The sequence below is a fragment of the Dasypus novemcinctus genome, chromosome 11, assembly GCF_030445035.2.
Source record: "Dasypus novemcinctus isolate mDasNov1 chromosome 11, mDasNov1.1.hap2, whole genome shotgun sequence".
Classification (NCBI taxonomy): Eukaryota; Metazoa; Chordata; class Mammalia; order Cingulata; family Dasypodidae; genus Dasypus; species Dasypus novemcinctus.
This window is the reverse complement of record NC_080683.1, coordinates 88388387-88403190: the sequence shown is the minus strand read 5'-3', so window position 1 is coordinate 88403190 and position 14804 is coordinate 88388387. Positions and strand designations below refer to the sequence as shown.

General features: G+C 37.7%; 1 protein-coding gene across 4 annotated transcripts in view; it reads left to right on the top strand.

Moving 5' to 3' along the window:
- The window catches only part of LAMA4 (laminin subunit alpha 4), a 153696-nt gene that overhangs the window by 100176 nt on the left and 38716 nt on the right, over positions 1–14804 (top strand). For all 4 annotated transcript variants that reach the window (XM_071218633.1, XM_004455854.5, XM_058307300.2 and 1 more), the window contains 5 exons: positions 1046–1187; positions 2445–2541; positions 5445–5561; positions 7700–7879; positions 13982–14121. In XM_071218633.1, coding sequence (XP_071074734.1) covers positions 1046–1187; positions 2445–2541; positions 5445–5561; positions 7700–7879; positions 13982–14121 — 676 coding nt within the window. The remainder of the gene's footprint in view (positions 1–1045; positions 1188–2444; positions 2542–5444; positions 5562–7699; positions 7880–13981; positions 14122–14804) is intronic.

The following is a 14804-nucleotide window of genomic DNA, read 5'->3' as shown; positions in this document are numbered from 1 at the left end:
TGGGACACATATACAACTTGAAATTCCAATTCAGGAAATAATTTAGGTATAGTAATAAACCCTAATGTTTACTGGATGCCAGGCACAGTGCCAAGCATTTCACATACTTTATCCCAGTTAGACCTCACATTAATCTGATGAAGCGCATTCCTTTATTTATTTATTAGCCCCTGTGAATGTGCCCAATGCCTGATGAGTACTCAGTAAGTGTCAGCTGAACCTTACGCAGGCCAGACAGGGGCAAAGGCAGAGAACACCGTGTGAGTAAAGGCAGGAATAAGGATGGGGTAGGCATGGGGGTGTGCACTTAAGGGGCACCACTGGACCTTAAGTGAGACAAACCTTAACAGCTGCGTGCCCCAGGCAAGCTACGTACCCTCTCTCAAAGCCTCGGCTTCCTTTACAGAAAGAGGGAAACAATGTCTACAGCACAGGTGTGGTAGGAATTAAAGAAATATTAAATGGAAAGGAGCTAGCCCACTTTCTGTCCGTAAATATGCTCTGTACACGTTATTCCCCTCCTCGAAAAAATATGATCTGTTACATACAGTGAAGTAAAGAGGAAAATAAGTTTGAACAGACAGAATGAAACCATCTCAGGCACTGCTTCACACCTGGCTGAGGTTACATGGGCCCTCTCAGAGCCTTGGTCGCTTTCATGAAGAGCCTGTCGAAGCTGCTTCGGTCAAGTGAGTAGGTGGAAATGATGATAGGGTTCATTCCTCTGCCTGACTTCCACCACCTCTTGCTAAAAGAGGTGCAGAATACTTCTTGTTCATCATTGTTCCTTTTTACTGTGGCTACTGCCTGGCAGGCAGCTGGCCATGAAGCAAAATGAGTGAAGTTTTGGGGACAACAGGCAGAGGAAGGCAGAGGCAATGTGCTCCTAGGAAGGACAGTTCAGGAGAGCCTTGCCAAGCCAGGCGACTCAATAACAGGAAGGAAGTTCCTGTGATCCCTGAAGTATTAAAACCCAAATTTACAAATGGCCCCATTTCTCAAGGAGGTAAGAACAAGAAATAATGAAAAGTGTGTTCATTAACAGGAATTTGCACAGTTCTGATACCAACGGGCTGGTACAGAAGGCTTTGGATGCATCAAATGTCTATGAAAATATTGCCAAGTATGTCAGTGAAGCCAATGAAACAGCAGAATTGGCGCTAAACATCACTGACCGAATATATGATGTGAGTATTCCCTTATTTTAAAGTTCATTTATATGTTGCCTTTTCTCAGCTTATGACTTTTCTATTTTCTAATGTCATCTCCTGAGCTTCCAAAGTAAAATACAAATGCAAGAGAGGGCGGGGAGCAAAGGAAAGACCGTTTTACTTATGCCATGAGGGTCTCAGTGTTATAGGCTGTTGAGACCTGTTTTACTCCTGTCAACATATGCGGGTCTCTGGCAATTTTTTTTAGCTCAAGTCCTTGAAGAAAACATATTTAAGATGAATCCTGCTGATAAAGTAAGTGCTTTAAGCATACTTTCAGATTTTTTAATTTAATTTTATTTACAAACACTCCATGTCCACCAAACATTCTCTCCCCCTTTTCTCCCCACCCCCATTCTCTGGTAACCTCTAATATAATTACTGTCTGCAAATTTGCTTTTTCTAGACATCTCCTATTAGTGATATCATGTAATATTGCCCTAATGTGACTTGCTTATTTCACTGAGCATAATGTTTTCAAGGTTCTTCCATGTTGCACCATGTTTCAGAACTTCATTCTTTCTTATGGCCAAATAATACTCCATTGTATATATTGTACAGCACTGTTTATCCAACCATTTGTCGATGGACACTTGGGTTGTTTCCACCTTTTGGATATTGTGAATAAAGCAGCTATAAACATTGATATGAAAGTATCTATCTGTTTGAGACCCTGTCTTCAGTTTCCTTAGGCATATACCAAAAGTGGAATATCCCAGTCATATGGTAATTATGTATTTAATTTCTTGAGAAACCACCATATTGCTTTCCACAATGGCTGCACCATTTTACATTGCCACCCATGCACTAAATTTCCAATTTCTCTGAATCCTCTCAACACTTCTTTCCCAAAAATTTTAAATAGCTTTCCTTGTTGGTATAAAGACATTTGTCACTATGATTTTGATTTGCATTTCCCTAAAGGGTAATGACATTCAGATTTTTTTAACTCTTTTTTTCAAATAAGAAATTATTTATTTACTGGTTTCTATATGTGACACCAATATGGAGCCTGAGCTAGCACTGCTTCACTGAATTTTCCTCAAGAAACACTTGTCTTGAAAATGCCAGGAACATTACTTTCTCATATTCACATTTGACCTTGGTTTTGAGCTATGAAAATGAATTTGGTTTAGTGTTTAGCAAGTAAACTGTGTCAGTTAAATCCTAAAACTATGAAAAGTTGATTTCTTCTGCTGTAATTCTTATTATGTCCACTGAATTCCTTTGTAGGCTGTGAGTGGGATTGATACTCAGATCATTTATCATAAAGATGAAAGCGAGAACCTCCTCAATCAAGCCAGAGAACTGCAAGCAAGGGCAGATTCTAGTAAATATCTTTGCTTTTCTATCTTCCTACTAGTTTATACCTGTTGCCCCCCTTTTATACAGCATTTCTGTGTCTAGACAGAGATTTAAAAATTCTGAGATTAAAAATAAATGGTATTATAACTAATACATTAGTATTTCCTGCTCAGAGTCAAGGCGTTAAAAAGCAAAATTGGAAATTTCATAATTAATTGTTGTTTAAAAAAAAAAACTTCAATGTAGTAAAACTGCATGGAAACAACACATATAGTTATCCAACATATGGTGGATATTTTGGAAACATCATAAATACCAATTTTCAAGGAGATGATTTCATAAAATACACTTAACAATAAAACTATGTTGCATATAACTTAATCTTTTTTGGACAATTCAGAAGAACCTTCAAAATTTTCCTATGAAGGTCAGGGTCAACAGTGTAAAAGAAAATTAGGATAACATGGTACCACAAAGCAGTCTGGTTGTTTGCACTTTCTTGTAGAAATCATTTTGGTCAATTTTTACTCTTGTGATTCAACAATTGAGTGGACTAAGAATTTAAATATTATTATCTCTGAGGTAGTGGACTCATTTACTAAAGATATTTAAGCATTGACTAATGAAGTTGGAAATTCATTATCTAGCTAATTCCTAAATAACAACTAAGAACAAAGGCAAAATCCAAAACAGAAAATATTACGAAATCTTATCAAAGCAATTGATCTCAAGTCTAACGGTATTTTTTCAAAGAGCCACTACACATAGAAAATAAATGCATTTTGTTTTTCATATGGAAAATACTTAACTATTTAATTACTGTAATTATTTTATGTTTTCTGGATAAGCAAAGGCAATAAAAATGCTATTAAGTTTCTCTATTCTTATTAGTTTATTATGTAAGTTGAATTAATTTACTATATAAGTCTAGCCCTGAACCTACTCTTTGGAAAAGAATTGGAATGTTAGCAGTAAAGAATTAGAATATTAATAGCAAAATATTTTTAAATGAATGTTGCTGTATCTATGTATTGTTTTTGCTTCCCGTATGGGGAAGATCATAATGTATGTGTCTTCAGAATGCAATGGCTTAAATATTTCATTCCTCTGGATAATTTGCAATGTATTTTCTCAACCCTGTCATTATTGAGTTATTGTACCTCCTGAAAGCAACTTCTCTCTTCTGGGAATGACATCTCTTTAAATTTCCTTATTTTATGTCCAGATAAATCTTTCTGAATCAGCCTCTCTGAATGTTTTATATTTCTGGTCCCCTATTTCATGACCTTGTTTGGTTAAATCCCTTCATAGAGTTACTCGTAAAAAGGAAAGGAATGGGGGCAGGGTCAGAACTATGTGGCTCCCAACTTTATAGAACTGTCTCTTTTTAGAAGATACTTGTGATTATGATATAAATTCCGTTTTCAAATTAAACCATATTAATCTACAGAGTTACATTATCATTTCAGATTGCTGTTTTTCATCTCCAAATGATTTCATTGACCAGTAATCTTGGTTTTGCAGTTTTCCTTTTCTTCATGATCTATATTAACTAACTAATAATCTATAATGAACTCAGCAAACTGCTATATAAAGGAAACTTCTACTGGATTCTTTTCTAAAATGAAAAATATTTTTGCAAATAAATTCCAGTAAGTTCCAAATAGGGCAGACCTTTTATGAAACATCTTCTTATAAAAATCCAGCTCAAAATAATTTTTTTTCCTATTTTTAATCAAGAGCTCTAAATACAAAGTCAAATATATTCTCAGTATGTTTGCCAGTGATTTTTGCAGTCAGAAGACCCTGAAAGAACCAAAAGATTACATGGTTGTTTTCAAAACTTGAAACTAAAGAGATGGAGAAATGTGCAATACAACCACAGCATGTTTTAGCCCCTCCTTTCATTCTGGGAAAGTGCTTGGACCTTGTGCCTACTTGGTAATAGGCTCAACTAAGCATCACTCATTTGTATACACATTTGTGGGGAGGGAAATAACTGAGCAAAAGCCAAGCACACCAGGACTGTGTAATAGAAAAGGGAATGTCTACCACAGAAAAGTGTATATTGATTAGCACACTAGAGGCCAGGAGAGAACAATGAGAAGCGAAGGAATGATTTTGCTGTTTGTCAAGAAGCACAGATTTCTTGATGCTTTGGAAGTAAACAAAGCAAAAACAGAAACAAGTTATTGAGAAAATCAGTCCTTCAGAAGATGAGATAATACCACACCCAACTTGCTCAGATTTGCTGAAAGATAATCCCAGTGTCGAGTTATTATTACGCTACATAAATTAAGACAGATATTAAAAATTATATACTGTATTATTTCTTTTAAATAAAGTTTAAAAAGTTGCAAATTATGGTAGTGATAGAATTCAGAAGAACTGTTCTCTTTGGGAATCAAGGGGAGCTGCTAGGATTCTAATAATATTCTATTTTCTTGACCTGGTGCTGTTTTTATTGTGTTTTCACTGTGATAATTCTTCAAGCTATTCACTCATAAACTGTGCCCCTTTCTACATGCATGTTACATAGCAACTAAAAATTTTATTGAGGCAATTGAGAAAAAAAATATATTTCTCATATAACCATACACATAGAATTTTTCTTTACAGCTCATTCTCAGTTATGCTTCTAGGCACTATTAATCACAACAGTACTTTATTTTCCAGTCAGAAAAATAGGCCATTATCTCTACATCCTTTATGAGTCACTTTATGATATCTTAAGTCACTCCCGAGTGGTGGTAAAAGTTTTCTGTCATCCTGTATCTCTTATTCTAAATGTACGTTTCCAGACCTGGTGATCTATGTTCAGTGTATTCGGAACATGGAGGATCCTAATTAGAATTTTCGTTGTTGAAATGGAGACTTTGTAGAGGCATCCTAGCCCCACTGTTACTTTTTTCTGCTGCCTCTTTACAGGCAATGATGAGGCAGTGGCTGACACCAGCAGGCGTGTAGAAGGAGCCCTGGCAAGGAAGAGTGCCCTTAGAAGCAGGCTAAATGATGCCATTAAGCAACTACAAGCTGCAGAGAGAGGTAAGGACCACAGACAGAACTTGGCTGTCTTGTTTGTTAACTGGTATGTAAGATCAACCTTTAAAAAAGGATTAGGAGAGTGGATGTAGCCCAAATGGTTGAGTGCCCATTTCCTACATATGAGGTCCTGGGTTCAATCCTGGGTACCTTCTAAAAAAAAAAAAAGAATAAGGTAATGTTCTCATTAAGTGATTTACCTAATTAGGATTTACCTGTCACTCTTTCTATAAATAAATCTTTTCTCTGGTATTAAGAAAATCTATATCCATTACCAAAAAAATTTTTTTAATTGTTCTAGAAAGTTAAGTAAAAAGAAAATATAAATATAAAAGTTGCACTAGCCCAGCTTTGAAAAATAATGACCATTGTTTAAATGTAAGAGCATTTCCTACCAAACTTTCCTCTGTTTGTATATGTGTGTGTGCTAATGGGATCACGCTGTTATTATACTGTTTGGTAGCTTGCTTTCTTGTGCACCTCTTTCCTTATTAACAAATATGCCCTAATTTGGTTATTGGATTTCTCTGGCTTCAACTGTAAATAGCTTCCTCTCTTACATGCCACATCATTCTTATCATTCAAGCAGGGAGACCGACAGCCAAATAGAGAAACAAGAAGAGCATTTGCCTTGCTTAATCTGGGACTACAGTGGTATCTTAGAAAGATGTGATTGAAAGCAGAAGTGCCTTCCTCGGCATAGTAAAAGTTGAAGCATGACTGCTTGATATGGGTGTTTTACTAAAGGAGAAAATCCCAGCTACAGTTCCACAGTACATCAAAGCTCTAGCCAAGACAGCACCATCCATTAAAAATCCTCAGCATCAGAATCATCACAGGAACACTTTATTGAGGGTTACTGCCTGCTAGGCACTGAGCTCCATGTCTTACATACATAGAAGTATTGCTGTTGCCTTTAGGTCTGTGTGAACCCCAAGGCTTGTCAAGGTCAGGAAACTCCCTCCACAGTATATAGCTAATAAGATACAGAAACAGGACTCAAGCCAGCGTTCATCAGAGTTCAAAGCATGTGGGGCTGAATTAAGGTTTCCCCACTTTAAAAATTTGAAGTTACAACACCACCAAAGTGATATTTAATTATTTTTATTGTAGAAGTAATGCATGAACTTCATATAAAAATTAGAAAATACAGATAAGAAAAAGAAGAAAATCACCTATAATCTCATCACCTAAAATTTTTGTTGCAAATTTCTTAGTTTAATCGTAAATATACTATGTTTAATAAAACTAGGATTTCACAGTATATACCCTTTTGAAACTTGCCTTTCTTATTTGAAATACCTTATTCATTTACTGCTTACTATAGTATCAATTTTAGGGCAAAATGTGTTCCACGAGAATATTTTTTACATAGAGGAAAGTGATATTTGTGATGAATTTCAGACATGAATATCTTAATAGGTTGAACTATATGCATTTTCTATGGCTTTCTCACCATGCTTCTAACCTAAGAAAATACAGATAACTCTATTTTTAAATTTACCTCTTAATTTGAAAATGTTTCAAGTGACCCAGATAGGTTCTTTTTTAAAGATTTATTTTAATCATTTCTCCACACCCCCTCGTTGTTTTTGCACTCACTGTCTGTTCTCTGTGTCTGTTCGTTGTGTGCTTATCTTTTTTTGGGAGGCACCAGGAACCAAATTCAGGACCTCCCATGTGGAAAGGAGGTGCCCAATGGCTTGAGCCACCTCTGCTCCTGCTTGTTGTGTCTCCCATTGTGTTTCCTCATTGTCTCTTCATTGTGTCATCTTGTTGCATCAGCTCACAGCACTAACCCATGATGTCAGCTCTCTGTCTTGCTTGTATAATTTAGGACGCACCAGGAGCCAAACCTGGGACCTCCCATGTGGTAGGCAGGCACCTAACTGCTTGAGTCACATCTGCTTCCCCAGATACTTTGAATGAGACTTTAGAGTCTTCAAATCACTTATTAATAATGTTTACAGTATTCTTGTGCACCTAAATTATGCCATAATTAACTCTATTTCAAGATCTTAATTTTGCTTAAAGGCCAAAATTTAAAGTCTCTTTCGTCCCAGTGAGTATATGGATGCTACCATTCCCCAACAAATGGCCTGCTTCTTTGCAAAATGAATCTCCTTGTGTTCTGTGTGAAGGTGATGCCCAGCAGCGCCTGGCTCAGTCCAGGCAGATCACAGCCGAAGCTAACAAGATAACGATGGAGGTCCAACAGGTCACCACCCCAATGACTCACAATGTAACCAACTGGTCCCAGAATCTTCAAGATTTTGACTCTTCTGCTTATAACACTGCAGTGGACTCTGCCAGAGATGCAGGTATCACTTAGAACCTTCCCAGTTTTGATCCAAGTGAGGAATTGGCCACTAAAGTGTATATATTTTGCTAAGAAGCGATGTTTTTCATTTGGGATTTTAATTGGAATGTTACAGAACTTAAATTAGAAAAGGAGAAAAAATTTCTTCAGTTCATCTATCAGAATACACACATATTCACATAAATAAACAATAGATGAATTGGCAAAAAGTCATGATTTTTCTCTATAAGATAATGGTAGATATTATCTTTATCAATGCAGTTAAGATGAGTCCTTTGGCGAGGAAGATCGCTTAAGGCTGAATAATCTTAACAAAATGCTGTTTAGCTTTTAGGGAAAAAAATGTGCCAAAAAATTGACTAAGCCACATTGCTTTTTCCTTACCAGAGTAAAGCAGATTATTACCAACAAGTATTGAAAATGGCCAAACATTACTTCAGCTTCCATTAAGAACAACGTTTTGTTAGCTAAATTAAATATGCAAATGTATAGCAATGCAAACAAAATATTCTGATGTCTAACAAATTTATTTAATGACAAATAGGTATTCATTTTTAGGCATATATTCATGAGTTCATCTATTATAAAATTAAATATTACCCAGAATACTATATTACTTGAGAAATTTGATTATTTCCTTTCTCATATTTTTATTCAATCTAGTCACATATTTCTTAACTATCCATGTCTTTGTCATGTTTATTTTTTTTAATTACTTATTTTTTTAAAGTTACATTCAAAAAATATGAGGTCCCATTCAACCCCCCCGCCCCCACCCCCCACTCCCCCCACAGCAACACTCTCTCCCATCATTGTGACACATCCATTGCACCTGGTAAGTACATCTCTGAGCATCACTGCACCCCTAGTCAATGGTCCACATCATAGCCCACACTCTCCCATGTTCCATCCAGTGGGCCCTGGGGGGATCTACAATGTCCCGTAATTGTCCGTGAAGCACCACCCAGGACCTCTCCTCATCCCGAAAATGCCTCCACATCTCATCTCTTCCTCCCATTCCCCAAACCCAGCTGCCACCATGGCTACCCTTCCCACACCCATTCCACATTGTCTCTGTGGACATTGGATTGGTTGTGTCCATTGCACATCTATGTCAAGTGGAGGCTTAGATTCCACATGGATACTGGATGCACTCCTCCTGCTTTCAGTTGTAGACACTCTAGGCTCCATGGTGTGGTGGTTGACCTTCTTCAACTCTATGTTAGCTGAGTGGGGTAAGTCCAATAAATCAAAGTGTAGGAGCTGAAGTCTGTTGAGGTTCTGGGCCTGGGTGTCATATTATCAGTCCAGAGATTCAGAACCCCTAAATATATCTAAAACCCCAGCACCAACTACAATTCCATTAAAGTAGCATGCAAATCTTGTGAAGAGAGATCCCCTCTGAGTCCAATTCCATCACTCAGAAACACCAGCTCCAAAGAAGGGCCATCTGCCATGGCAGTGAACCCCATCTGCCATGAGCATAGGACCCGTGGGTCTCTTTATCCCTCAAAAGAACCAATACCTGGGGTTGTATCTACTTTATCTGTCTCTCAGACTCTGCTCAGTTGTGCATAAGGGCATTCCTTCTGACAACCTCCAGACTCTTTTTTAGAGACTCATAGCCATATAAACTCATTTCTCCTTTCTATTTCCCCCTTACATTAGGTCAAACAGCATTTTGAAGTCATGTTATTATATGTAGACAGGGATATTCTGCTGATCCGTGTTGAACCTTTAATTCAAGGTCCTTTTCTAGTTGCATCTTCAGCTGATATGTGGTAGTGATCCCTCGGTGCCAGGGAGGCTCATCCCCGGGTGTCATGTCCCACGCTGGGGGGAATGCACTGCATCTACATGCTGAGTTTGGCTTCGAGTGACCACATTTGAGTAACATGAAGGCTGTCAGGAGGAAACTCCCAGGCACAGTGCTACTCTAGTCCTTATTCTTATTGCAGGTGTATAGGCTCAAAAGCATACCCATAAGTATCAGGAGCCCACTGTTGGGCCCTCCTTCCTTCCTGGTTCTTGCCGTTGCACCTGGGGGACTGCCGCTGCTCCCCTAGGGTCCACGACAGTGTCTCCCCTGCCAGGGAGATATACTCATTGTTTCCACTATGAGTATATCTAGACATTACTATATACCCTGGGCATATGCCCTGTATAACACTCCCTGTCAACCATATATATCCTGTCAATAACATCCTATATCAGTATTCCTCCGCTGCCCTTGTTGAACCACTCTGTGATCCAAAACTTCCCATAAAGTCAATCCCAACATAATGTTAGCTTCACAAGAGTCTTAGATCACCGAAATTCATATATACAATATACAGTACTTCCCCAGATTCACCATAAAACCTTTTCCCTTCCACAGGTATATTCACATAACTTGTTCGTATCATATTTCTCTTTGTCATGTTTAAAACCTTTAGTTCTCCAACATGGTCTTGCAGACCATATTATCTTCACTTTATATAAATTGTTTAAGAAACAATTTCTGAATCCATGTATGATATTGTCACTAGAAATTTTATCTAGTCACAAATACCCATTCCCACAACATGAAGATAGTTCTTTAATATTCATTTTTTTTTAGTTAAAAAAATTGTTGTTTACAGAAGAATCATGCAGAAAATAGAGTTCCCTTATACCAACCCCCCACTTTTAACACCTTGCCTATTTGTGTTATATTTGTTTCAATTGATGAAAGATGTGTTGTACAGTCCCATGCGCTTTTTAAAAAAATTTTTTATTCTAATAGCATATATACAATTTAAAATTTCCCCTTTTAACCACATTAAAATATATTATTCAATGCTGTTAAATTACATTCATGTGCATTACCACCATCCATTACCAAAACTTTGACATCACCCCAAAACAGAAAATCCTGTATAATTTAAGCATTAATGTCCCATTCCTTACCCCTATACCAGCCCCTGGTAACCTGTATTCTAGTTTCTGGCTCTATGAATTTGCTTATTCTAATTATTTAATATCAGTGAGATCATACAATATTTGTCCTTTTGTTGTCTGGATTATTTCACTCCAAATGATGTCGTCAAGGTTCATCCATGTTGTAGCATATATCATGACTTCATTACTTTTTTTTTACTTTTTTTATTATCTTTTTTAAATGATATCTAAATCACACAAAATGTTACATTAAAAAATATAAGAGGTTCCCATATATCCCACTCCCCACACCCCCCACTTCATTACGTTTTTATATTCATTTTTTCTTTTTTTGCTGTTTTTTTCTTTCTTTTTTCTGTTGTTTTTTTTTTTTAATATTCATTTTTAGGCATATATTCATGAGTTCCTCTATTTAACCTCTCACTTAAAAGATTTGCTTACAGCAGGAGAATTGCATCCAGCATCCATGTGGAATCTAAGTCCCCTCTTGATATAGATATGGAGTGGACACAACCATTCTAAGGTCCACAGGATGGAGGAATAGAGTATGGATTAGAGCGGACTTACTGATATTCTATTCATGAACTATTTTGATTAGTAATCGAAGAAAATGTGGCATTGGTGTGGAGAAAGTGGCCATGGTAGCTGCTGGGGATAGAGCATTGGAGGAAGAGCTGTGATGTGGGGGCATTTTTGGGGGTTGGAGTTGTCCTGGGTGGTGCTGCAGGGCAGTTACCAGACATCGTGTGTCCTCCCATGGCCCACTGGGTGGACTGTGGGAGAGTGTGGGCTATGGTGTGGACCATTGACCATGAGGTGCAGCGGTGCTCAGAGATGTATTCACCAAGTATAATGAATTTCTCATGATGATGGAGGTGGTTGCTGTTATGGGGGGAGGAGTGGGGTGAGGGGTTGGGGGTATATGAGGACGTCATGTTTTTTGAATGTAACATTAAAAAAATAAAGAAAAAAAAAAAGATTTGCTTACAGGGGAGCAGGTGTAGCTCAACAGTCGAGTGCCTGTGTAAATGTATGAGGTCTCAGGTTCAATCCCTGATAACTTCTTAAAAAAAAAAAATTTGCTTACATCACATCCAACAATTTGCATTTATAAAGATATTAATATTGCCCAGGAATATTTATTAAATCTGAGTTAAATTTCTTTTCCTCCCTTTTTACCAGTCCTAGCAGATGATTCTAATGGTGTTTCCTCAGACTGTATAGAATTACCATGTTACCTGGCAATCCCTCTAGATATATACACAAAAGAATCAACAGCAGGGACACAAACAGATATTTGCATACCAATGTTTATAGCAGCACTGTTCACAGTTCCAAAAGATGAAGCAACCCAAATATCCACTACCAGATGAATGGATAAATAAAATGTGTATAACCACACAACGGAATATTTAGTCATACAAAGAAATGAAGTTCTGATACATGCAACAACAAGGAGACAACAACCTTGGAGACATCATGTTGAGTGAAATAATCCCGACACAAAAGGACAAGTATTATATGGTCTCACTGATTTAAATATTCAGAATAAGCAATTCATAGTCAGAAAGTAGAATACAATTTACAAGGGGCCAGGGTAGGGCCAGGGCATGGGGAGTTGATCCTTACTTGTAAATGAGTTTCTGTTTAGGGTGATGGAAAAGTTTTGATAATGGATGGTAGTGATAACAGCACAACATTGTGAATGTAATTAACATCACTAAATAATATATTTGAATGTGATTGTAAGGAGAAATTTTAGGTTGTGTATATGTTAGCATAATAAAATTTTTTTAAAAAACAGGACTGTACAACACAGTGAACCCTAATATAAAGTACAGACAATGGTTAATAATATAATTATAGTAATATTGTTTTATCAATTGTAACAAAGATACCACAATAATACAAAGTGTTAATATTAGGGAAAACTGTGTATGTGACAGGGGTGGTATAAGGGAATTCTGTATTTTCTGCATTGTTTTTCTGTAAACCTGCAACTTCTTTAATAAAAACATCTGAATCAGAGCCATGAAAAAGGTAACGTAATGCTTTAAATGGACTTTATTAGATTTGATTTGAAAGTCTATTACTTTATAAAATGACTAATGCTGTCAGATATCCAAACAACAAATATTTACTTTTGTATTAACTAATACAATAAACTGACAGCTGCTATTATTTTACTCTATTCCATTCCTTGTACTGGAAAAAAATCTTGTTTCCTGAGTACAGGAAAGGGATGTTTCCTTGATCCCTACTCAAATATTCTCCAGAAACTGAGTTAGTCCAGCTCTAGAAAGAGGCTTGCTGCAAATACCCAATGAGCACGGCCCTACCTTTAGGTAAGAGAATGCCCAAAAGGTGTACATTCACTAGTCCAATGTTCTCAAACTTCAGTGGGCATCAGAATCCCCAGAAGCCTTTTTAAAACACACATTGCTGGGCCCTACCCCCAGAGTTTCTGATTCAAGAGAACTTACTGCATTTCCAACAAGTGGTCTTGTGACCACATTTTGAGAACCACTGCTCCAGTCAGTCAACCTTTGGAGAAAGGTATGCCATTCTCTGTGCTCTGAGCGCCTCTCATCAAGCAGTATCCTATGATTTGTGCTCTTTTCTACAGGTAAATTATACATTAAATAAAGGAAGGAAGGAAAGAAGGGAGAGAGAAAGGGAAGGAGTGTCTGTATGACCTGCTTGTGGCAGCACACCCCACTAGGCCCACAGAACTTGGCAGCCCACCCTCTTCTTGGCGTAACTGTCCCTTTTGTGGGTGCAGCCTTGTGTCCTCCATCTAGCTCTGCCTCTGCTGAGACAGTAGCAGCAACAATGTGATGTGTGACTGGGCATTCCCTCCTTTGGCCCAGCCTTCCTTGACCTGTCATATTAGAAATGCAAGCAGAATCTGCACTATATGGTAAAAGAAGCATTTGTGTATTTGTCATGGATCCTGCCCCTTTAGAAATGTAATTTATGAGTCAGCTTGCTTTGCATACAATGTAAAGATCAATATGTAGCATAAATACCACAAAATAGACATTATTTATTATTATTTTTGTAGGCTTGAAAATAATATCTTATAATTGTACCCAAATAACCATGTGTTAGTTGTCTTCAGCTTGATCTTTGAAACATACTCAGAGTTGAGATATTTACTGTAATGATTTTTTTTTAACTGCAGTAAGAAATCTGACAGAGGTTGTCCCTGAGCTACTGGATCAGCTTCGCACAGTCGAGCAGAAGCGGCCTGCAAGCAATGTTTCTGCAAGCATCCAGAGGATCAGAGAGCTCATTGCTCAGACGAGAAGTGTCGCCAGCAAGGTAACCGACAAGAGTCACCAATCACTTATTGACAATGAGAACATGAAACTGAGCTCCAACTCCTTGGGCAGCTTCCAAAGCCCAGAACCTTTAGACTATATTATTTAACTCAGTAGTTCTCAATCCAGACTGTTCCTTAGAAAAATGTACAGAGTTTTGGGGGAAAAAATTCCTGATTTCACATTCAAAACAGTAAGTCAGACCCTTTAGAGCAGGGGTTCTAAACAAGGTGTATTAGTCAGCCAAAGGGGTGCTGACGCAAAATACCCGAAATTGGTTGATTTTTATAAAGGGCATTTATTTGGGGTAGGAGCTTACAGATACCAGGCCATAAAGCATAAGTTACTTCCCTCACCAAAGTCTATTTTCATGTGTTGGAGCAAGACACCTGCTGACATCTGTGAGGGTTCAGGCTTCCTGGGTTCCTCCCTTCCAGCGTCTTGCTTCTCTCTAGACTCAGGGTTCCTCTCTTCCCATGGCTTGCTCCTTCCTGGGCTCAGGGTTCCTCTCTTCCTGGGGCTTGCTTTTATTTCATTTGTGTGCTTACTTCCTGGGGTTCCAGCTTAAGGCCTCGGCATCAAACTCCAACATCAAAACTCCAACATCAAAAACCCTCAACTTTGTCCTTTGCCATACCCTGATGATGTGGCCCAATCAAAGTCCTAATCCTAACTTAATCACAC